The sequence below is a fragment of the Drosophila kikkawai genome, chromosome 2L (genome assembly GCF_030179895.1).
Source record: "Drosophila kikkawai strain 14028-0561.14 chromosome 2L, DkikHiC1v2, whole genome shotgun sequence".
NCBI classification, from domain to species: Eukaryota; Metazoa; Arthropoda; class Insecta; order Diptera; family Drosophilidae; genus Drosophila; species Drosophila kikkawai.
The window spans coordinates 2,468,369-2,493,217 of record NC_091728.1 but is presented as its reverse complement, the minus strand read 5'-3'; the positions used below and the strand labels follow the sequence as shown (position 1 = coordinate 2,493,217).

The 24,849-nt window shown below is 40.0% G+C and overlaps 2 protein-coding genes across 3 annotated transcripts; one reads left to right on the top strand and one right to left on the bottom strand.

Annotated features, from left to right (window-relative positions):
* Positions 1-1,650, bottom strand: LOC108079657 (transmembrane inner ear expressed protein). 2 transcript variants are annotated; one of them, XR_011444365.1, is made up of 4 exons: positions 1,268-1,650; positions 1,044-1,196; positions 357-456; positions 1-266 (listed from the first exon to the last, which is right to left on the bottom strand). XR_011444365.1 is itself a non-coding variant. In XM_017174054.3 (3 exons), the coding sequence occupies exons 1-3, from the start codon at positions 1,389-1,391 to the stop codon at positions 178-180; spliced, it is 366 nt and encodes a 121-aa protein (XP_017029543.1). In that variant the 5' UTR covers positions 1,392-1,650; the 3' UTR covers positions 1-177. The 2 variants fall into 2 exon arrangements, 1 of the variants encoding a protein (XP_017029543.1); XM_017174054.3 differs by lacking the exon at positions 357-456.
* A 3,602-nt stretch (positions 1,651-5,252) lies between these two features.
* On the top strand, positions 5,253-24,800 carry LOC108079606 (uncharacterized). The gene is given in 5 exon segments (XM_017173967.3): positions 5,253-5,347; positions 8,450-9,280; positions 19,216-19,270; positions 19,328-19,409; positions 19,464-24,800. Coding segments are annotated over 4 exon segments (2,088 nt in total). The 5' UTR covers positions 5,253-5,347; positions 8,450-9,048; the 3' UTR covers positions 21,183-24,800.
* Positions 24,801-24,849: the final 49 nt, after the last annotated feature.

The window sequence follows — 24,849 nt, the reverse complement described above, 5'->3', positions numbered from 1 at the left end:
AAGTTTAATTGTTTCAGCTTGTCTAAATGTATTAACTTTTTCTGTGGCATATTTAAACGCATTTGCCGCGATCTTAGGTTACTAACATTTGCTTAAGTCTACCATCTCCGCCGGATGCACAATACTATAACAGTTACGTATAACACACGCTTCTTTTTGAGAGAGAAGCAGGCACTTTTAGATCTTAAACTTGACATTCTGCTTCTCATTCATGCTCTCCAAGCTGGCCTGTAAGTTCAGATAATCGCTTTGGATGCGGGAACAAACTGGAAAGAACACGAGAGGATTATTTGGCTATGTAATAATTATTCGAAAAATAATATTCTCAAAACATTTGTGTATTTTGTGCTACTTACTTAGGGGCAGTGTTCTTTCCAATAGTTTGTACAGGGTGCTTGGTGAATTTACAAAGCCCTTAGGGATCATCGTACTGTTCCAGTTTGATATAAGCAAGTGCTGTGATAGGATAGAAAGAGAGTGAGTAATACGCTTAGGCACTGCGAAAGACTAGTTTTCGATTTGAAGAAAGGATTATTTATAGTTTTGGCTAAGCTAAAAGAAAGCTTTATTTGGACTGTAAATCAAAATTAAGGGTTCTATGATCAAGAAAGTAGCATTTAACTGTATAATTTTCAGCAATTTATGCATTTTTTTACAATAAGTTAGAATATAAATTTATAGTTGATGATTTCCTATCTATCCTATGATATTTTAGGATATTGTAAGGACTTTAAATACCTTAATTTTGTCAAGAAATATTATCTAATAAAAGGTTTTTTGGCTCAGTGTAACATTAACTAGCGTGCAACAAGAGGAGCCAGCTGGAAAAGTCGTTTATCATTTTATTTTTTTTATTTTTGTATATACAAATGCGTGTGGGAGGGACTGGAGCAAAGGAGGAGCACCAGACAGGAAAAGGGCTTGGCTCGCATTAGGGTGACAACGAAAACTGGGACAGTGTCGGTACACAACAAAAAAACTTTTCAGGCGGTGTGTATGCGTGGGATATGGTCTATATAGGATGAGCAACTTCTCCCTCTTACCCTTCTGCAGATCCATGTCGTCCATTTCCGAGTTCTTGATCTGCTGCAGCTTCTCACGGAACTTCTTGGTGATCTGTTTGCGCTGGTAGTCCGCCTCGATTTCCTGCTTAGTTCGCGGTATACGAAAGCGTATGCAGCAGCACACCATTATCACTGGGTGGTAAGTAACATATTATCATCCATTATTAACGTATCTATATTAAAATTTCACATTTTCTACCCACTTATAAGCATCAGAATGCCGATAACGGCGGCTATTATGTGCCATACTCGAAATCCCGCAATGGCATCCTTTTCCAGCCACACTTCACGCGGGTCAATGTCAAAGATATCCGTATCGTCATCCATGGTTCCGCCTGATTTATGGTGGAGTTAGCTCCCGAGTCACACGTCCGGCTGCCTTGCCAATCCAGTTACAACTGCTGTCCTGCGGGTCAGGAGCGGCTAGGAACTGGCTTAGGTTGGCCTGGCTCACCAAATATGTTGGTAGGAGAGGCGGCGGAGGCGTGGCCCCACACACTCCCTCGATATATGGGGTGTAGCCCCATATGGCGTTCCAAATGGCAAACTTGTAAAATAACAAACAAAAGGAGCCCTCGCCCTCTGCCCTGAGCAAATGAAAGCTGGAACGCGAAAATGTAATGATAGATATTTTAGTAGCTACGGTGTGGGATTTTTTCCTAAAAGGGGAATTGTCTTTATAGTTTTAGATATATTTTTCAGGAATCCAGGGTTTTATTATGGATGTCTATTGCAGTGAAAGGTAAAATGTATCTATGAAAATACTTTAATAAAAATATATCAATCAATTTTATACAGAAAACACTGTCATAAGAGTTGGCTTAAGGTTCTGATTCTTAACCCAAAGAATTCTTAAAGGACTGTTTATTTTCTAAATATTTTCCTTAATTTGAATTCCTTCCAGATCCGCCCCTGGTCAGTCCCATCGACCATTGTGGATATGAATGTGAAAATGACAACAAACTCAACTCGAACCCAAGAAACTGGGTGCGGCGGTTGTGTGCCGCATGCCTCAGGATAAAAAGCCCCCACTCGCTTTGCATACCCTGAGCGGGAGGATTGTGGATGGAGGAATTCAAGGAGGGACAGACCTTTTGGCCTCCCCCAACGGAAGACAACATGCATATGGTTAGTTAGTTAGTTGGACGAGCCATGGGCCACCTGCTGGTCACACCCAATTGGTTCGCTTACTTACACTCTCACTATCGGCAAGCCGCCGCCGAGATGGTAAACTGCAAAAGTCTGGGCGGGATTCCGGAGGCGCCCAGACGGTGGCCTAATGACTGTGACATTTAGGGGTTGGCAACGAGAATTATGGGATTGCAATTATTCTAGGATGGCTAAGGGAAGGAGAGGGTAAGTTTTTGCAATTAAATTCGATATTGTGGTTTTTCTGCAACTAAACTATTCAAATTATCTTAAGGGTACATTTTTTAATAACAAGACTTTTACATATTTAAAGCAAGTAAAATGGAATGGGAAGAATTGCATTTTTAAATTGAAAACAATACAGTTTATAAAATTAATTTTGATATTGGTAGTCTATATATATTTTTTCTAACCTCCATAGATGAGAGAAAAACCTGTAAGAATTCCTAGGACTTTTTAAATCCTTAAAAATGGGTCAAAAAGTATTTAAAGTTTTCTAAGGGATATTTTTTTATACTTTTAGATAACTTCCAAATTCCTGGACCGATTTCCTCGACTTCGACTACAAAATAATTTAAACAAAAACAACCGTTACAATCGCTATCGAACCATGGCGCCACCTGGCTGCCTTTCATCGGAGATGGCAACCCCCCCAGCAGGAGCATTCACAATGGTGGAACGACCCCCCCTGAAGGATGTTACTCGCTGGATCCAGGCGCAGGCGCCGGAAACAAGGTCCGTATTGGAGCAGCAGCGAGTGGGGCAGCAGCACTCATTCACCTACTCATTCAACAAAATATGTGCTATCCCCGAATCAGTTTCAGTTCAGGCTCTCGTTCGGTGGCACATCGCTGGGCGCTCGTCGCAGAGAGAAGGCATGCAGAGAAAATATCTAGAAAGTAGAAAGTTGCTGAAAAAAAGTTAGAGAGCAGGGCAGAGCAGTGACAGAAGCCACCAGACCAGGCTGAGCCAAAGCTAAGGGAACGAAATCGGAAAAGGAATAGCTATATATTGAAACGGAGCAGGCACACGCACACCCAGCAGCAGCAGCAGGAATCGTGGCGCTATATAGTATTATCCTCGGATCGAATCGCAATCGCAATCGGTGTGCTCGGGGTGTGTGTGCGCGCGAGTGTGCGAAGGCGAGCGTGTGTGTGTGTGTTTGTGCGGAGTACATATGTAATAGGGCCATGAAGTTTTATTGAGAAAAAAAGAAAATAAGCGAGAAAATCAAGGCAGAGACACACACAAGGCGAAATAGGACCAGGAGTAAACCTCCTTATCCCCCCGGCCACGAGGAGGACCTCCGCGAAGAATGCCCCATGCAAAATCCTTGCCCATGTGGCTCCAAATGGGAGTCACCCATTTGGTAACGTGCAGCTGAAAAAAGCAGGCAGATGAAAAATCCCCCAAGTCGCTGGTGAATCCTGTTGAGCGAAAAACCAAAAAGGGGAAGCAGCTGCAGCCAAATCAATAGGAAAAACTAGGAAAATCCGCTAGGAAAACGCTAACGCTTTCGCTGTGCGAAAATCGGGGCCGAAAATGTGCGAGTGTGAGCGTAAAAGTGCGTGGGTGTGTGTGTGAGAAAGGTGTAAAAAATGTACATTCTGTGAATTGGCCACATAAAAAGAAAGAAAACGAGTAACGAGAGTGTAACGACGAAACGTTATATTTAGAGTCGACAGTCGGCAGTCCGCAAGTCCTTTTGTTTTTGTTGTTGTCATCATCTCCAGTGGAGACTGTGTGGAACGGCCATCAAAATGCCCAGAGATCCCGCCGACTCCGGCCCCGTTACCGTATCCAATGACTCCGGCGCTGGCCCCATTCCCGGCCAGCAGCAGCAGCAGTATCAGTACCAGGAGCACCAGCAACAGCAGCATACAACGCGCCCGCCCACGCTGTGAATCCCCCGATTTCCAGCACCAACCAAGCCAGCAAGCATCTGCAATTGCAATTAGACGCATATAATCCACAAATCAATAAATAATCACCAAGCAAAAGTAAGCACCGCTTCCCCCCGTTCTGTTTTAAATCACGAATCACGCAAAAACGCAGCTGAATCCGTGTAAATACTCGTAAAATCCCAAAACTACTCGTATATTTTGCACATATTCGAGCGCTTTTGTTTTGACCGCCAAACCTTGCACGCCTATCGCCGCCAAAAATAATCGATATTCGATTGAAAGCAACCGTTAGTTTTGGACTAGCTTTTATATATTTTATATTTTAGTTTAATTTAAAATATAAAAATAATCTTGTGAGTAAAGTAATTTGAGTAAAAACTAAAAGACGTTAGTAAAATGTACAAACATATTTTTATGTTTAAAATGTATATTTATGTTTGCCATAGTTTTTTTTAAACTTGTTTAATACCCATATTATTTAGATGGTTTACATTTTGGTAGCTTCTGTATAAAGTAATTAAAATTGGGTATTAAAAGTATATTATTAATATTTAATCCCATCCATTAAATTATTATTTATATATTATATTATTTCTTTATTTTTAGAGCTTATATAATTAAGGTTTAATATAAGTTTTTTCTGGAAAAAATACACTTAAAGAAAATCTAGCTAGAAATAAAAAAGAAAAAAAATAGAGTTCAATTAAATAATAATAAAATTAATTATGTATATAAATAATGTTTTAATGAAAATACATTTATTTATTCTATTTAATTGAATTAAATTATTATTAAATAATAAAAAAAACTGAAAATATACCCAGAAGAGAAAACTATCGTACCCTATCGGCACTGAAACTTCGATAATGTCATCTCTAAGTTTGCGAATATCGATAGCACCGTGAGAAGAAGAAGAACTAAAGATCAGTTTTTGCCGAAAAAAGTCCGTTTTATTATTAAAACCTCTGTGTAAATAAACTTTTCCTGGTTATAGACTTCAACTATATCTTGTGCAGTTCTCCTAATCAAAACGAGTAAGGTTGAACAAGTTAAAATATAAATTCTACATCCTTTTGCGACCATTACGATTTGTTTGGCTTTTTATGGCACTTTTAAAAGCTAGTTTAGTTTCTCTGCCACCCAAGAGTTGGCCACACCGACAAGCAACTTTAGTTTAGTTAGTTTATTTAGTTTTCCCGGAATTAAACAAAAGGCCCACGTCGTTCTTCGGTGTGTGCTTTCGGTTCTCCCAATTCGCGTGTGCTGTCATCGGAATATTCGGGTGTTTTTGCGGTGTGTTTGTGTGTGTGTGTGCTGCTCCACATTTGTTATGTCAATAATTAGCGGATAAAAGGAACCGTAGAAAGGCCGGAGACCGCAAAGAAACGCGTGAAAGGTGTTGCTCCAACTGGGAACTCGGCTTAGATTTCCTCGTTTTCCATATTTCCCCGGGAATTGCATTTGGCAATCATACGGAAAATTGATTTTTTGCCAAATGCGCGAATATATTTTCCATGTTTTTTTTGTGAATCCAGCTGGAGAGGAAGAAAAGGAGAAAGATGGGGAAGGGGAAGAGGAGAGCGAGCGGCTCGAGTTGTGTGAAAGTCCAATTGGATTATGCCAAGCGGAGCCGGGCTTTGTCCGATTGCCAGATTCTTGTTGTTGCTTTGGCATGATACTTGTCTCCTCTTTTTGAATTACATTAAATATTTAAAGCATATGCAAATTTGAACAGTGGCCCCGTAAAAGGAATAAAGTACATTTTACCTGGCGCGCGGCCTCAACGCGCTTCTTACTTGCCTCTGTAGTTGTTACTAATGTTGTTGTTGTTGTTGTTGGGGTTGCCGCTTTAGTTGTTGCTCCTTACCGCTCCTCTACCTTGCGTTCCCTTCCCCCCACCCTCGATGACACACCTTCGGTTAAACTCGGTTCCGTTGAGTTTTCTAGAGATGAGACTCAAAACTTTCTTTCTCCTGCTTCCTTTATTGTTTTTAATCCAAATTTAAGATATTAAAAAAATAATAATAGTCATAAAAACGTATACTTTAATTATTTTTGTAACTATGAATGAAGCAATCATTTCCGACCCTATAAATCATATATATTCTTGATCAGCATTAACAGGCGCATCTTTCTAGCCATGTCCGGAAGAAAAACATATTTTTGCAATTTTTTCAGAATTTGATAAGGGGTTACATCGTTAAAATTTTCAAAAATCTCAAAAATTTTCAATTTCTTAAAATTTTAATTTAAATATTAAATAATATTAAATATTTATTTGTTAACCTATTAAAAACTAACATAAAAATGCTTTCCGAATTAAAATTAATGCATTTTTGGCAGAGTTATGAATAATTTAAACTGCAAGGATATACAAACTTTGACTACCCGAAGTTAGCTTCCTTTTTGGTTAATTTTGATAAATATTAGAACTCTTCGACAGCAATCGTTTCCAATCTTGTATTATTCATAAACCAAAAGGACTTTTTAAATAGGTTTCTTCCCAAAAGAATTCTAAAATATAAACCCCTAACCCTCTGAAATCCAGATATATTTCAACATCCTTCCCCTCTGGCTCATCTCTAATTGTGCAGCCTTTCCTTGCCACCTTTTCTCTCAACCGCCTTTAGTGTCGTGTAAATCGTTTTGTGTGGTGAGTGCGCTGCCTCCTTTTTTTGTATTTTTGTTTTTTAGGTCTGCTCGTGTGCCGGAGCCTTTTTTACTTTGCTGCTTACCCAAATACCGACACCCCAAATCACTCACAGGCACACTCAGTCACATAGGCGTCGTGGTTTTTGGCTTAGCAGCAGCAGCAGCAGCTGTGGCTTACATCTCCCATTTTCCCGCTTCCGTTTTCCCCTCCCATTTTCCTCGATTCAAATGCATTTCGATTGCTTCGTTATGCTGCTGTTCCAGTGCACTTAACTTGTATGTGTGTGTGTGAAGGAAAAGGGATTCTTAAACAGCGTTTTCCTTGATTCCATGTGTCTGCAATGGGTGTCTATCTTTCGCCTTGGCTCGTACCTTTCGTAGCCTCTGTTACCATTTCGCACGAACGCTTTTCCCGGGGCCAACAACAATCCCATGTCCTTGTCACTCTCTACACCCCTGCCCCTTGGCACCCCTCGTCGTCCTTTTTGGCCCACTTGGGCGACACGTGCTCATTATGCCGCTTCAAATTCTACTCCACTTTTTGACTTGCAACGACTCCTTCTTCTTCCTTGGGAGGATTCTCCTTGAAGCTGAGACTTTTGCCCCGTACAGAAAAAAAAAGAATTATAATTTGTGAAATTTAAATATTAAATATGTTTATTTATGCAGTCGGAAGAGTGAGTTGAAAAGTGAATTCAAGGAATATTAGGTTACATGAATAAGATAACCTTATGCTTTATATTTTAGTCTAAAAATTGGTTTAGAAATGTTTTTGTTAATCAATTATAAGTTAAATGATTTTAATTTCATATAGTTTTTAGCACAAAAATAAATTAATAATATAACTAATTTAAGAGATTTCAACCTTTTCTAGTTAGATATGATATATGAATCTCCCTTCTTGCTTTAGCTTAAAAATCTTATTTAAATTTTACGCTTAAAATAACTATAAAATATTCTAAACAAATACAACAGAAAGCCTTAAAGTCACCTTTCAAAAAATCACGCATACGCAGTGTTACCCCTAAGCATTTCCCAGGATTGATGGCAAGGCTTTGCCTTTTTTTTTTTTAATATAACTATTAAAAATTAAATGGTAATGAAGCTTTTAAATGTTGGCTTATTGCTATCCCAACACTTTGCACATGCTTTTGTGGAGGGGTCACCTCTGGCCCACTGATAACCATAACAATCTTGTTTGCTGTTTGCGTTTGGCAATTAAAAACTTGTTGATTGTGGGCTACATAGTACCTATTCCCCCCCTTTCCCCCCCGTACTTATTCCGGGTTCTAATTGAGATGTAGCCAAACACACACACACAGCCGCCCAAACACTAATATTTGATTTATGGGGAACTAGTTAGAGTCTGTGGAACAGTCCATTTTGGTGGCTTCGACAACTGTAGGGTTAGCCATAAAAGGTTGCCCATGGATTAGCCGCTTGAAAAGGGCAGTGGTTACCATTTTTGGGTTTAAGGTTATATAGAGCTTTGTGGTTTCTGTTGTTTAATTATATTTAAATATATTTTAAATAAATACAACTAGTTATCTTTGAAGTAAATAAGATATGAAAATAAAGGGTGCTCACAAAGACAATCTAGTTATTCTAAATACCAAAAAAAAAAACAGAACTTTTACATATCCCACTAACCTTACCATATCTCCTTTCTGTTTTTTACAGTTTTGCTGATAACGTAAACAAGTGGCAATAACATAGAATAAATTAAACACGGCAAAAAGTTAAGAAAAGGTTACAAAAAAAAAGGCCCCAAAAAAGTAAATGCGAATTTCGGAGTGAAACAAGTGCAAAGTCAACAACTTGTGGGAGTCCAAGCGCTATTGAGTTTCGAGTCCTTGAGTTCTTGGATCCCTTGCCCGTGTCCGCGTCCGCGTCCGTGCCCCGTGTGTTAGTGTTGCGCGTAAGTGAGTCCGGACTCCGGAGAAGCCACAACGTCGTCCACAAAACCATCGACCTCAACTGCCGCCGCTGCCGCCGCCGCTGCTGCTGCTGCTGCAGGATCGGGATCAGGTGCAGGAGCAGTATCCGGTTCGGGAGCGGGACCTGCTGCTGCCGGTCACCAAAGAAGCGGCGGACGCAGCGGCCAGCGACGTCGCAGTAGCAGCAGTAATCCACACGCCGGCACAACGAAAGCGACCAGCGGCAGCGGTGGAGCTGGCAGTGCCGGCGGAGGAGGCGGTGGCGGCGGCGGTGGTGGCGGTGGGGTCAAGCAGAGCGTCAGCCGGAACAGCAATATACGGAGCAGCAGCTCGAACAGCACCATGGCCTCGGCGAATCACCGAGGTGGCGGCGGCGGGAGAGGTGGCGGTGGCGCCGTCGCCGGGGCCGGTGCCGATGGCAATGCGATCGTTGGCCTCCAAATCGGTTCCGCCTGGTTTCAGCGCAAGATCAACCTGAGGCCGCAGCATCGCGGTGTTCATCTGGTCACCGAGGAGATACTCCGCCAGATGCCGGAGCTGGCGCACTTCTCAGTGGGATTATGTCACATGCAAAGTGAGTAGAAAATTGAGAGCAATTAACAATTTTAGGGGAAACTCGAGAAAGCTAGAAAATCAATTTTAAACGTCCGAAATCGACTTTCAATAATATCGCTTACATTACTTTCGGACGCGTTAGACGGCACCCACCTTTTGCCGCAGTTGATTACCCGAATTCGTAGCTCAAATGTCAGTTAATCGACGGGACCAGCTGGTAATCTCTGCCAGCTGCCGGCAGTTCCTCGCCCCCTCATTTCCATACCATCCATCTTACTCTGTTCGATGACGATTTCGCACACGCTCCGAACTGGCTTTAACTCGAAGCCAGGAGGAGGAGTGACAGGCCAGTAGACTCGGGAGGATGAAGGAGCAGGCAAAGCATCGCATTTCCTTTGTCCGCCCAAAATGCCGGGATTGAATTTCCCCAGAGGGGTGGCGAGTCCCTTCCTAGGGCCAAGGCGTTTGCATTTTCGGTACAAAGTTCAGTCAGGACAAACAACAGAACGTGGAAGTTGCATACCAAATCAAGGCAAGAACTGCACAAATTGTTGCCGAATTTAGCAGGGCGTTCGAGAGCAGCATTCGGATTCAGAGAACTTGAAGGACTCGCTGGGACAGCAGCAGCTAAGGCTCATTTGTATTAGCAAGTAACTGGGTTAAACTAAACAGAGAGATAAACTAGCCGACTGACTGACCGGCCACTAGCTTTGGCACAAGAAAATTGCGATTGACATTCGTTGGGCTTTTGGAATGTCCAGAGTAGTCAAGGCTTTTGTGTGACCAAATCGAAGGTTTGACCCACATGTAGACGAAGTTACCCCAAATTAAATGAGATGGCAAGTGGGGTGAGTGCTTGAGTGCTCCTTGCTGGACAGCCAGGACATTAAGGGATTATTCTTTAAGCGAGTCTTAAATACAGCTACAATTTGTAGTTTTTAATTATAAATAACCCTACGATTTCTAAGCAAGCTTTCACTTCATTTTCGAGCTTAGTTTCCAACTCCTATATATGCAATGTGCCTCTTGACAGGACGCAAGGCGATTTGAGTCCTTGTTTAAGCTTTATATTTCTTGCTGCAAAGGAATGCATTCGCAGTAATCTTCGGATTGCAGTTTCTGTAAAGTATTCCCTTTTTGCCGCTGCTGGTGCTCTCTGCACACTAATTCTCGTGTGGAATCCCCGCTTTCAAAAGCCTTCTGACAGCAAAAGGACACAGAAAAAAAAGGATACCCCACAAGATACAATACTCTTCATTTTGATTAAGAGGTAAACCCCCATAAAAAGACTTTTAACTAATCCTAAATTCATTTTTATAAGGCAAACCTTAAAATTACATTTTTCCTTCTACTTCGAGTTAAAACTCCTTCCTAATTTTTCCCTGTGTATAGAAAACGAAGCCCAAGACATCGAGCAGGCAGTGCAAACAGAGAAACAACCTCCAGAGTTGGCTGCCTTGGAGGCAGCTTCTTGTTGACAGTTCGCATTACAATGCCAGGACGCGTTCCGTTCCTCCAAGCTGCGGCTTTCCATCTCTCTTTTTTTCTCTCTCTCTCGCTTAGACCTGGGTAAATAAATAAAATCGTATCATAAAACGCCAGTTGAAAGGAGAGGGTAGGGACGGGAGGGGGGATATATATGGGGGCTAGTTGGGAGTTTGGCCTGGCTAAAGTGAAAAGCAATCGTCGTCTTAGTCGCAGTCGTCGCTCATGTCTGCATGTCATGGTCTGTGGCTATGGCGTGTGAATGCTCGAGGCGAACTTTTCCCCCCAGCCCCAACACATTTTCCATTCCTTTGGAAACCCCCTCTTTATGCCATGTCTCTGTATAGAAGAAAAAAATAGCTGGCATCGTTGTTATTGAGCGAATCTGGTTTTTATACAATTTTTAATTAAATATTTTCTTTATATATTGCTTCAAAATTATATAAAGAAAAAATACACAAAGCGTATATATTTTTTCTTTACTTTTTAATTAAGTGTGTTCACAATTTTATAGAAAAAACTGTCATCGTTGTTATTAGCGATTCTCTTTTTTATTAATTTTTTACTTTAATATTTTCTTAATATTCTCTTCTTAATATATTGCTTTAAATATACATATGTTTTATTAATAACGTAGACACAATTTTATAAACATTTATATAATTTTTCGGAGAGCTTCTGGAGGTCCTTGGATACTCCATGTGGGGCAGCTCTGTTCTAACTGTTTTCCTTATGATTAATTTACCTTTACAAGGATATATCTTTAAAAACAATATTTCATAGTTTTTAATAGATTAATTTTCTGTTTAGTAAAGTCCATACCCATTTCTTTCTGTGTGGCTCTCGCAAATCGTCTTAGCCAGCACATTGCAGGCAAGTCTTTATTATTACGGAAACCTTCGTTCTCGCTTGCTCTTTCCTCCTTTTTTTTGCCAAATCAAAAGCACGTGTGTCCCTCCTTCAGACCCTATTGCTCACCCACCCCCTTTTTTCGCACACCCATGCTGTGTGTGCGTGTTTGTTGTCTGGGGTGCTCACTGTACGTGTATTGTTTTGTGAACTGTAAGCGGAATCTAATTGAGGTCAAGACATGTTTATTGATTTTCTTAAAAGGACTTCCTAATTAGACACACACTTTACCCAAAAGGAAGCTTAATCTTTACCCCCTTTTTTTCCCAGCAAAAAACAAAAAAGCCAGAAAAACTAGTGGTAAATAGTAAATGCTGGCAAATGAGAGGCGACTCCCCCGTTTTCAATCTTGCTTCCCTTCCAAGGAAAAGCCAACAAAAAAGTTAATTTCGAACAAAAAAAAAAAAGAAAATAGGAAAAAATAATTTCAAAGCAACCTTGCCATATGTTGTTGTCTTTTAGTATTGACCTCAATAGCCCCTCCTCCTTCCGCCCTTTGTTTCTATGGGGAAAAGGCGCACAAACAACAACCGAAAAGTCAATGAAATGTTCGGTTTCGGGGGAAAAAGTGGCCAAGAGAGGACACACAACAAATCACAAATATATACAAAAATATATGCCAAATGTAATGGTAACTTGTTAAACACAACAATGGGGGAATGCAAGGAAATGCTGAGGCTAAAAAATGATATATCATAGTCGGAGCACCGACTTTCCCACCTGGCAGCGCTCTGCCACAATGCGGCGACTTCCCCTCCGACAATGACTTGGTTTTCTTTTATTAATATTCATATGTGCGGCAGGAAGGTCGTCCGAACTGACCCATTCGGGGGGGCTTCTACCATATCCCCAATATATCGGTGAGACCTCGAAGTTCCCCCAAACAAATGGCAATCGCACATAGCCCGCAAACGTAAATATATGCATAGTATGTAATAGCCAGGCTAATTGCCAGTTGGGGGGCTGTTTGATGATTTGTTTGGGCTTTTACTTAATCCAACATTTAAAAGGTTAGATCCAAAGGAAGTTGCAGCGATAGGAAGTGGAAAATGGGGTATGATATAAGGTTTTACTTTTTTAGGAATTCCTAAAAATATATCTATATTATTTAGGGCTTAAAAGGACAGTTTGAAATCTGGGTTTATAAATATATTATAATATATTATATATATAAATATATATTTAGAAGTTGTTTGTTTAGTTCTGTTATGGATATTTTACATATATAATTCCCAACTGGTTTTAACATCCCTGTTATGAAGTGATGGTTACCGGTTAGATATAGACAGTGGTGTTGTGTCTTTGTGTTATTACATACATATTGCTTTTTTTTATAGTAAGGTAACTTAATTTTTCATAATTTAAGAAGAATTCCCTTTTTTAACAATTTTTATGAGTGTAGGAAAGGCTTTCTTTGAATTCCAAGTAAGAATATCTTCAAAAAAGTAACCCAAAGTCAGCTATGCAGCCAAAGCTTTAATACAGCTTAAGTTCCAGTAGTTTACAAATATATTGTTCTAAGAAATTCAAACTTTAAATATGTCCCAGGATCCTTACCAGGACTCCCCCTTTTTGGACCCTCAAAAGATTCGGGGGAGGAGCCATCCTCGACAGCAATTTGCTGCATAATCGCAAGATCATATAAATGGCTCAACTTCAATTTATAACCCGAGCATATTTCTCAGCCAGAAAGGAAAGGACTCCACGGTGCCGGAGTGTCCTTTTGTGGGAAGAGAGAAGCACCACCAAATAAATCAACAGCCAGCGAAAGCGAAACCAATTTGGGGGGAAGGGGTGCCCGCCTTTGAGTTTGGGAGTTGCTTCTTTTTTTTTTTTTGGAGCCTCTAACATTAGGGGTAGAGCGGGTGTATGGGTGAGTGTGCTCCTCGGCCATTTCTCTTTCGCCCTCGTCCTTTTTGCTGCGCCACAGTTTCGTGACGACAGGAACAGGACAAAAACTGCGAAAAGAGGAGAAAACAAAGCGGAGAACAGCGAAATGGAGAAAGGCGAAAAAGGAAAACAAATCGTGCCATGTGTGTGTCATACTTTTTGGGTTTCCGTTGTGTGCGGGCTTTATTCCCTGCCGCCCCACTGGCCACCGGCCTCCTTGCTGCCTTTCTGCCTTCTCCTTGCTCCTTTCGCTTTCGCTTTCGGTGTTGCTTAGCATTAAAATTGCTCGCTTATGAACCGCAAAATACGCTGCTGCTGCGCTACCCAATAAATCAATATTATTTATGCAAAACGAGCACGCCAAAAGGTTTTTCGGTGGCCCGCTTTTCCGATTTTCCCAATGCTATCTCGGGGTGTGCTTGAACTAGTTCCGCTTTAGCCTCTTGCCTCGTTTTTCCCCCCCTACGTTCCGGTGCACCCAGCACCAGCAGCACCTGACACCAAAGGAAAAACGTGTACGTGTGCTATACGTGATATGTTAGATATAGGACACCAGGCAACCTCATTTCTTCCGGTGTGCTGCTCTCTGATTTCTAAGCCTGGAGTCTCGGGATAAGCATAAAAGTCAACGGCTATGTAATAAGAAGGTTGATGAATTTAAGCATTTCCTTTAGCATTACATTATGTAATATACACGCACACGCACACACACACACCCACAGCACACTCCTGTAGCACACTCACGTGCTTCTTGGATCCTTACTTTGGTGGTCAAGTAAATAGGAACTGAAAGGGATCCTTTTATGTGGATGTTTTAAGATATCTTCCAGTATCAGGAAAATATAGATAAGTTCTTTGAAAGTCTTGATAGAATTGGTTAAAACTATAATTTTTAAAATGAAAGAAATACAATTTTACATTGTATCATTTTTGTATATTTTTAGAAGAAACATTGGTTCACTTTCAGGATGAACATGTTCATTGGCTTAATCATTGGTTATTAGTTAATATTTTATATCCTTGCAGGTTAATTTTAGCCAGAAATTTTCAATGATGGAGTCATTTCCAAACTATTTTTATACCCTTGCAGGGTATTATAATTTCAGTCAGAAGTTTGCAACGCAGTGAAGGAGACGTTTCCGACCCTATAAAGTATATATATTCTTGATCAGCATCAACAGCCGAGTCGATCTAGCCATGTCCGTCTGTCCGTCTGTCCGTCTGTCCGTTTCTACGCAAACTAGTCCCTCAGTTTTAAAGCTATCTGAATGAAACTTTGCATATAGTCTTCTATATACTCTCACTGCTATATATGTCGGAACGCGCCGGATCGGACGACTATATCATATAGCTGCCATACAAATGTTCGATAAATTTTTAGAAAAAACATTATAACTTTGCTGTTTTTCAATATTTTTTTTTTTGGCCGTTTTTAGATATGGCCGTTTTATATTATTTTTGAATTTTGGTAAAAATTTTATGAAAATCGGACGACTATATGATATAGCTGCCATAGGAACGATCGAGAAATAAATAGGAAAACAATTATAGCTTCGTTGTTTTTCAACGTATGTTTATCTACTCTGATATATAAGCTTTTTTTATTATTCTAGAATTTTGGTATAAATTTCATAAAAATCGGGCAACTATATCATATAGCTGCCATAGAAGCGATCGGTAAATGTATAAAATATGTAAACCTGGGAATGTAAAACTGTTACTGTCAAACTGTAAACATAATAAGTATAGGTAAAATTTAATGAAACTCTTTTTTGTGAGTGTTTTCAGCATTTAAATCTATACTATGAACATCAAAACCAATCTGCAAGGGTATACAAACTTCGGCGTGCCGAAGTTAGCTTCCTTTCTTGTTATTTGTATATTTAAGGATATCTATTTAAACAGTTTCTTTGTGAACACTTGATCACTTTAAGGATGAATATTTTTATTATATTTTATTTATTTTTGGGATAAACCAAATATTAGACGTCATGGATATTGCTGTTTCCTTTTGATACCTTTCGCTAGCTCACCTTTCTCTTCCTATATCCCGTATATCCTTGAGTCCTCTAACTTTAACCGCTGCTGTGTGGGTGTATCCGTATCCGTATCTGTGTCTGTGTCTGCGACTGTGTCTGAGTGCGTGTTTGCATGAATATATGAATGAACACAGCCAGCTGAGCTGAGAGTCAAGTCGAGAGTTGAGTTGTGTTCAGTCCATTGTTAAACACTGGCAATGTGCCTGTGTGTGTGGCCACTGCGGTTGTATATTTGCATCGGTATTGGTGGGTGTGCATGGTGTGTGTGCTCTGCTCGGTGCTTGTTTGTGCTGTCAGAATGTTTGACTTTGTATAATAAAAAGGCCTCTTTAAAAACATTAGCAACTTTTGTAGTGCCTAAACGCCTGCTACATGTGCCCAGGACGAAGGCTTTCCTCCAACTCTGGCCACCCCTTCCACAACCATACACCCACTCGCACACACACAGGCGACTAAACAGCTAAACAGGCGGCCAAAACGATGCCACCTGCTACTTAACGATGCGTACTGCACTGGGATAAATTCCTGGAGGTTGATTTGTTGGGTTAATTAGCCGAGAAAGAAGTTTTTGAAAGTTTAAAAATTCAAGAGAATATTTTTGAAACAAATAGTGATAAAGAATTTAGATGCTTTCAATAACAAATCTGTTTAATTTCTCCTAAAATTTAATTTAAGATGAATAAACATATTTTTACGTATTAAAAATATATATTTGTTCCCCTGAAAGCCAACTTTTAGGCATATTTTTGCCCAGCGCATAAACGTTTATTAGCGCCCAGGGCTTGGTGGCATAGGCAAACATAGACTTGAACCTCCAGCCCATGCCACACTCATCCACCTCCTCCCCACCAGTTAGCCATGTTAGCGACCACAAAGCCCATGGCTAAATCATATTATGGGGCGTCCTGCGCTCGGCCACCGGCTTAACGCCCTGGAGGAGCATTTTAACTCCTCCTGCCTACTGCCTCCTGTCTCCTGCTCGCCATTCCATTTGTGTGTTTGGTTTTGGCTGCAATGGCAAAAGTGTCAGTCAAGTATTCCAGGCGGATGCGCCAGTTGGTCTGGGCTGGGGGTTGGGGTCTGGGACAGGAGCACGGCATAAAATGTAAGCGGAATGCGCGAACAACTCCAAATGCCACTCAAAATCCGCAATGCAGACACGCAGAATTATGTGTTATATGATTAACATATTCTAAAATGGCAAACTTGTACGAGAATAGTTTCATATTTTTATTTATATTTAAATTTAAGTGCATAAATCTAGGTAAAAAATGTATTTGTATTTAAATGTTTATATAAATGAATTAAAAATGTTGTTAATTATCCATTTTTAATTAATTAATTAATTACTTCATTGTCTTTCAAGCTTTTGCCTCAAATTTTGATTTACATTTTCTACTCAGCGCGTTTATAAATATTTTTATTTATTTATAAATCAACATTTTGCTATTGTTAAACTATATTCTTTACCTCTGACAGGATAAGGAGTGTGATTTTATATATTATATTATATATTTTTGTTTAATTTTGCCAACTTTGGTAATACTTTTCCTTCCAATGACTAAAACCACATGCAATTTTCCTCCCAATGCCTCGTCCCATTTTCCCTCTCATTCCCAATCAAAGCCAAAGTCCAATCCTGCAATCAATTTACAAATTTGCTGTGACCTGTGACCCTCCTCCTCCCGTCTCCCGTCAACTGTCACTCCGGTTTCATTTTCATTTGCATGGTCGGTCCCGCTCACCTCCGGTGGTAATATTTAAATTCCTGATGCCATTTACACATGTTCAACATGACATAATCGCCTCTGAAATTATTTAGAAAGAAAGTGTGTGTGTGTTTGGTTTGGGAGGACTGCCCCCGGATACCGGAAACTGGCCAAAAAATCGGAACTTGGACATAAACATTGGCAGGCGGTAGGCGGTAGGCGGCTGGGTAGAAGAAGGAGTACCCGACCGAACATAGGAACACATTCCAAGTCTCTGCTCGGGGCCAGAAAATTACATCTCAGGGATTTGATAATAAACTAATTTTCGGTCGGCTTCCCCATCTGCCAGAGGCGGCGGCTTTCTCTTTTATTCATGAATACGCAATTAGTGTGCAAATTTAAGTGTTTCTCTTGTTGTGTGCGAGTGTGTGTTTCTCTCTGCTATTTATATTTCCATCTATTATTAAAACTAAATGCATTCATTCCTACCTCCCTCCCGCCCGAGTAAAATATTCAATTTCGGCTCGGCTCGGCTTTCAATGCATCGCTTGTGACATTTTCAGCTAGCTAGCTAGCCTGGCCTGAACCTGACGCTGGCATTTGGCCAATTTCCCAGCGAGTTGCCAGCGAATGTGTAGGCAATTATTGTTCAATTTTCAACTCCAAACATGCTCGTGTTTTTCTATATCGGGGGGGGGGTCATAACATAAATTTCCATTCTTTGTCAAACAACAATTTTATTTGGCATTTTTTTCGGTGACGATAAACCTTTTTTACGCTCTCTGTGTCCGGTTCGCTTTTCCCGCTAATCTGGAGTGGCTTTTTCATGTAATTAATTTGTTTACACAGAGTTGCTAATTGAAAGTCAATAAGCCAAGGTGTTAATTGATGGCACTGACTGACTGTTGAATAAAAGTTTCAATTGGACATTGGTATAAATGCAACTAATTAAATGCTCGTCAAAGATGTCCTAGTTAATTAGATTGATTTTTATCGCTTATTTACGGCTAAAGTCAGCCAAGATTTATTTTTATTTTGTGAGCACTTAAAACTTGGGGAATTGTGTTCAATAAAATGTGGTCTTTGAGAGGAGAAAAAGCGCTTGGTGAGGAGTGTTGTAGGGAAGGAAAACGTTTTTTCTCCTAACCTAACTCAATATTTATCGAAAATGAAATTCTAAATTGCTAAATTCTAAATTTATTATTAAAAAATAACCCAAAAAATGCAATGAATTCATTTGTCTCATTTTCCGATTTTATGATTTCGATTTATCGCCCCGTTAAACATCTTTATATCGACTTTGCTATCCAATATCGATACAATATCGAGATATTTACCCTTTTTTAGTGTCGAACTATTTAAAAAAAAATTTTCAAAGCCTTAACAACACCTCATCGTTCATGTTTTTCCATTCACTAGTGCTTTTACCCACTCAAAACATCTTTATATCGACTTTTCTATTCAATATCGATAAAATATCGACATATCTACCCTTTTTTAGTGTCCAATTATTTTTTACAAATTTTTTAAAGCCTCAAAAACACCTCATCATTCATGTTTTTCCATTCACTAGCTCTTTTAGCCTTTTAACAAATCCATTGACGTTTCCACTCGAACTGATTGAAGACAATCCTCCCCCCAGTTTAATTGTCCATATCTCATGTCTGTCATATAATTTGTGATACCTTATCGGTGAGCAGCTCAGCATTCCATGGCTGACTTTCATTTGTTGTGGGGCCCCCGAGGCAAAAACATTTTGACTAATTGGCGTTACAACTCAATTGAAAATGCATAGGAGTCTTCTACGGACGGATGGACTCGTGCTGGTCTAATAACCGAGGAGGAGCTAATAATTTCAAAGATTAAAGTAATCCCACCGACTAACTAATTGGCTTTGTTTCTCCGCTTGTTTTTGTTTGCAGTTCTTCACACCTCGGCGAGTTTAGCGTTAAACGAAAGCTGGGATCCAGACGTCAGGTGAGTGGAATGAATGGTGGTCATATATCATTGGTAATGGGGTTCCTCGATCCGCAGAGACGACATGGAGATGATGTTGAATAAAATAGTTCCCGAAGGCTTGCCCTACAGGCACTCGTGCGAAGGTCCCGACGATATGGTGAGTCTTGATTCTTATCCTTTATTGAATTTATACATATTTCTTGTTCCACAGCCCGCGCACGTAAAGGCCTGCTTTTTGGGCAGCTCCCTGACAATCCCGATCACCGACGGCAAGCTATCGCTGGGCACGTGGCAAGGCGTGTGGCTTTGCGAGCACCGCGACCAGGCCGGCTCCAGGAAGCTGGTGATCACACTGACGGGCTGTCCCCGCGAACAGGCCCGCAGTCCGCTGTCCCCCGTCTCGCCGATCGCCAGCACGTCCAGTTAGGGGCGGCCTCGCTCCACCCGCGACAGCCGGTAATCGCGGGGGAGCGACAATAATGCCATCATTTCGTCGAGGCGGCTGATATTGCAAAAGAACTTGGCTAGGGCGACGGCCCAGCAGCGGGCGGCGGCAGTGATTGCGGCCGGACGGGGCCTGGAGGCGACATATTCAGCGGCAGTGCCACCGAATATACCAGGCGTTGAGACGAAGACCGGACGCCTGTTGCTGCGCCAGCAGCTGCATCTCAATCTCAATTTGAATGTGCAGGAAACGCTGCGCGATGGCGTTGATATCGATGATGTGGACGAGGATGTCGGCGAGGATGATGATGATGATGATGAGGATGACAACAACCTAGAAACCGTCACAACAGTGCCTCAAACCAATGAACAACTTAACGCTAAGGTCATCGTAACCACAACAACAACAACAGCATCTAGTTCATCATCAACAGCAGCAGCAGCTGGAGGAGCAGCTGGAGCAACCAGCGCATTAGCCAAGTTCAATCGCATCATAGACTCCACACTGGAGAGGCCAGCATTAGGAGGAACAGGAGCAGCAGCTTTGCCGCAGCTGAGCAGTGCCACACTGCAGCAGCGCTTCAATCTGGCCTATCCGGAGCTGGTGAGTCAACAGGATGCCAACAGCAGCCTCAAGGGGTTACCCAGATTAGGAGGAGATCGTGGCTCGGTGGCCGTTGCCAGCACACCATTAACATTGCAAGCACCCAGAAAACCAGCAACGGCCACAGAGGAGGAGGAGGAGGAGCAAAGGGAACCCCAGGAAGAAGACGAAGAAGACGAAGACGATGATCATCCCCACCACGACGAGGATAATCAAATGAAACGAAATGATGTGCATTATTTGTTGAAACAGTTGAATAGTTTTAGTGATATTGAAGAAATAGAAATTGTTGATATGAAGCAAAGACCACAGCGGCGGCGGCGGCCGCAGCCGATGGCGTCCAGTTCACTGGCCACAATGGTGCTGCCAGCAGAAGCAGCTGCCACAAAGGCGGCGGCGGCGACCCACTCACCCACGTCGCAGTCGCATCGGCTGGTGCAGAGATCGGGCGACAGTTCGCTCGTCCTGCCCAACCAGTTTGATGACTATCTGTTCGAGTCCTGCCACTATTTGGAGACAAACTACTTTGCCGCCACCTATCGCACTGCCATGGTCGAGAGCAGCTCCCACGAGTTTCGGCCCTCGACCAACAGCAGCTCGAACAGCTGCTTCGAGCTGCACGAGATGGAGCCGCCCAGTGTTATATGCAAGGCGGGGGCGCCTCCGCCGCCTCGTTACCAGTTTGAGTATCAGGCGGAGACGCGTCTAACCACCAGTGGGGTGCAGACAGAGCTCACTGTGGAGTCGCTGGCCAAGCTGAGCAAGAGCAGCAGCAGCAGCAGCAGCTCGCCGCGTGCCCCGCCCTTCTTCCGATGCTGCTACACGCCCATCGACCGGTGGCGGGAGCGAAGGCAGCAGCAGAAGCCGCCAAAGGATGTCTGACCCTGGGCCGAAGCCACTCGAAGATGTAGGAGGAGATCCAACATGTGCCTGGCCAACTTGAAACGGGGATGCAAACCGCAGGAGCACAGATTGAATATGTTTTACAACGAAATGGAAACTTCCCCCCGAAATCTCTAGAGATTTTAAAGTTCCAAGCGAGGGTTTTGTGGGTTAAGGATAGTAGAAAGGATGTATTAAGGATTGGCTTACTTTGAGACACTTTTATTAGGACTTTTGAATTTCTAGAGATTTTAGTAAGATTTTTGAGGGATCTAAGGGAGATATTGAGGAGACTTTGAATCAAATTTAAGGAGAATTAAAATCGACTTGAGGTTTTAGGAAGATTCTGAATCAAATTTAAGCAGAAAGATTAACCAATTACTTTTAAATCAAAAGTCTTAATTTATATTTAAACCCGTTTGCATCCCCGTGATTTCTTTGGTCGCTGTTCTCATTTGCGATATCAACAAGAGATTCCATTTCGATCCACAGTCGATACACAAAGAATCACCAGAAAAAAATCCTCTCTAATCATTCCAAGGAAAGTTCATCATTATTGTACAATTTTATGATAAAGTAACAAAATAAACATAAAGCAGCCACAACTTATATATGAGTAAACAATTTTGTATAAACAAACAAACACACACCAAAAAGTTAATTAATTTTCAGAGTTTTTGTAAGAAAATAAATAAACACCTACGAGAAAGCAATTGTTACATCAATTACATCACACACACACACACCGTTTTTGTTGAATTTTAATTTAAGCTTTTAAGGAATTGTTATTTAAACGAAAATGCAAAGCGATTCAAGAGCAATATTAGTTTTTAAAATCAGTTCTTCTTCGGGTCTGTCAATTGTTTTGTTGAAAACATAAATCAAATCAAAAATATATATATCACTAACCTAAAGCTTTGGTTTAATGAAAAATAAATAAAGAAAAGAAGAACAAACTGAATTTATTTCGCCACAAAAAAAAACCAAACAAATGCCTTTACCAAAGGCAATATAATCTATAAGATGGGTAACGGCGCATGCAATTTTTTCAGCTAGCGAGGAGCTTCAAGAGAAACCCTAAAATTCAATTGCAAAATAAACCTTATGGCGTTATGCATCTTATTTGTTATATGGCCTTTGCCTTTACATCGCCCACACGTCGTACACTAGAAGAAAAAGGTAGTTGCCCCAGAAGAAGAGAAAGAAAATGAATGGTAAACACACATCCAATGTTAGTCAATAAAACGAAAATGAGCAAAGTGAACTAATTTATTTAAAGCAAAAAACAAAAACACAAATATATAATATATCAACATGTTGATTATGTTAATCATTAACGAACGACATAACATAACAAATAAGTTGTTAACGTTAACGGAAAACAGAAAACAGAAGAAGATGCTAAGAACGTTAGAGAAATTAACCTATATTGTTGTATGTTTTATTCAAAGTGCACGAAATTAAATGAAGATGAAAACCAAAACATTAACGTAATAGCTAAAAGGAAAATTTTTGTAAACTTTTTGATATGTGATGATGATGATGATGATTTGGATATATAAATTAGAGCCACGAGAAAAGCGTTATTAACCCTAGACATAGATATTTAAACTAATTACAAAGAAAAAAACAAAAGAGTAGAGCTAAAAAATGCCGAGTAAAGCTAGCTAAATTCTAAGATGAAAGTGGAGCAGGAGAAGGAAGCATCATCAGTCGCCCAGTTGTTATGCAATAATAGTAGCACCAATCCGGGGTTCCTCTCGATCCAAGGAACTGTTATTAGCAATATCGAATTATTGAATTCACACATGGCAATTCAATTGTATTTAACAAATGGATTATTGATAAATCTGAATAGAGGACAAAGCATTGTGTAGGAACACCCAGAATCCCCCATAAGCGAGGCATACTAAAGTGTAACTAAGCAAGTAAGTAGAAAAGGATATTCAAATTGTAAATAGGACTCTTCGTTTACAATTGATTCGTATTTGAATTCATTCGTTTTGACTCAGATTCTGAAATTATGCGTTATCCATGGAAGATATAGAAACGGAAATACATAGAGAACGGCGATGAGGAATCGTAATCACACACACGAAAAAGCTTTAATTAATTTAATTACAACAAAAGGAAAATCATAAGAATGTACTACAAGTTATTGTAATAATCATTTTTGATATCATTCCATTGTAGATACCTATTTGAGCCAGCAAAAGTAATTAATTCATTAATTATCTTACCGCTAAGAGTCGTCAATGTCGCCTAATGTGAGTTATATATATATATGTATTTATAATATATATATTTCGCATCGGATTATACAATAAACAGAGCGTAATTAGCTGTAAAAACCAAACAACTAATTAAACAAACACAGAAAACAGAGGAAGCCTAGGAAAACAACCGGAAACCAAAACCAACACACACACTCAACACACACACACACTTGAACACTAAGCTTTTATAAAACTATTTAACGAAAAAAAAAAATATATATATATATACTATGGAAAATAATAATCCTGCCAAGTAACATTCGAAATACCTGCTTTGAAGAAGACACACCCGCTTTTGCTAAGAAAACGAAAACAAAAACAAAGAAAACCAAACATAAAGATTTAATAAATGAAAGAAGTTCGAAAGAAGACACACTACCGCTAAATACGATTTTTATACTTTCGATATAATGATTTTTTATACTAAAACAAAAAAAGAAAAGCAAAAAGAAAGCATAAAAACAGAAAACTCTTTGAAACGAGCCAGGTGTTGAGGACTTTTTCGGGGTATCGCTTTGATTTTTGAGTCGGGAAAAAAGCTATAGTTATATTATATATATAATATTCAGACATTATATATATGTATGTGAGGAGGAGACCCTAAAACTGCAACTATGGAACGAGAGCACAAATTTTGTTGTAAACCAGAAATCAAATACTAAAAAAACCGTTTTTTAAGTCCAACTTTCAACACACACTTTACACACACATGACACACAACAGCAACATAAAATCAAATATATACTAAATATATAAAAATTGTATGTATATATTTAGCTAAATAAACAAACAACCCGCACAAATTGACATCTAAATATGCTTTGTAAGCCCAAAAATTAATAAAACTATAAAAAAGCAAAGAAAGCCAGCAAGCAACGAGATTTCTAGCGAAAAATGTCCACAAACTTAGAGCCTGCGACAAACCAAAACAATTTGTAAATATTATATACTTTTTGATTTGATCACAAAAAACAAATGAAACACAAACACTAGCATCATTTCGAGAACCTTAGTTTTATCCACCAACTGTTGCGACACATACTTTTTCTATATCTATCCAGAGATATCGGATATGCATACTTAAAACCAAAATGAACAATAAAATTAGCAAAACTACAAAAAAACCAAAAAAAAGAATATAAAAAAGAAGGTAATTAAATATTAGTGCAATAATAAATAACAAATTATTCGGTATATAATTATAAAACGGAAATACATCTAAGAGTAAACGCTTTGTAAAATACATATAAACAATTTATTAAAAAACAAAAACCAAGAAGAGGAAAATGAAATGAACACTATTGAGTAATAAATAAAGCGTTATGCATTGGACATTGACACACGTGATTCGAATATCTCATCTTATTAAGCATAAATCAATAAGATAACGA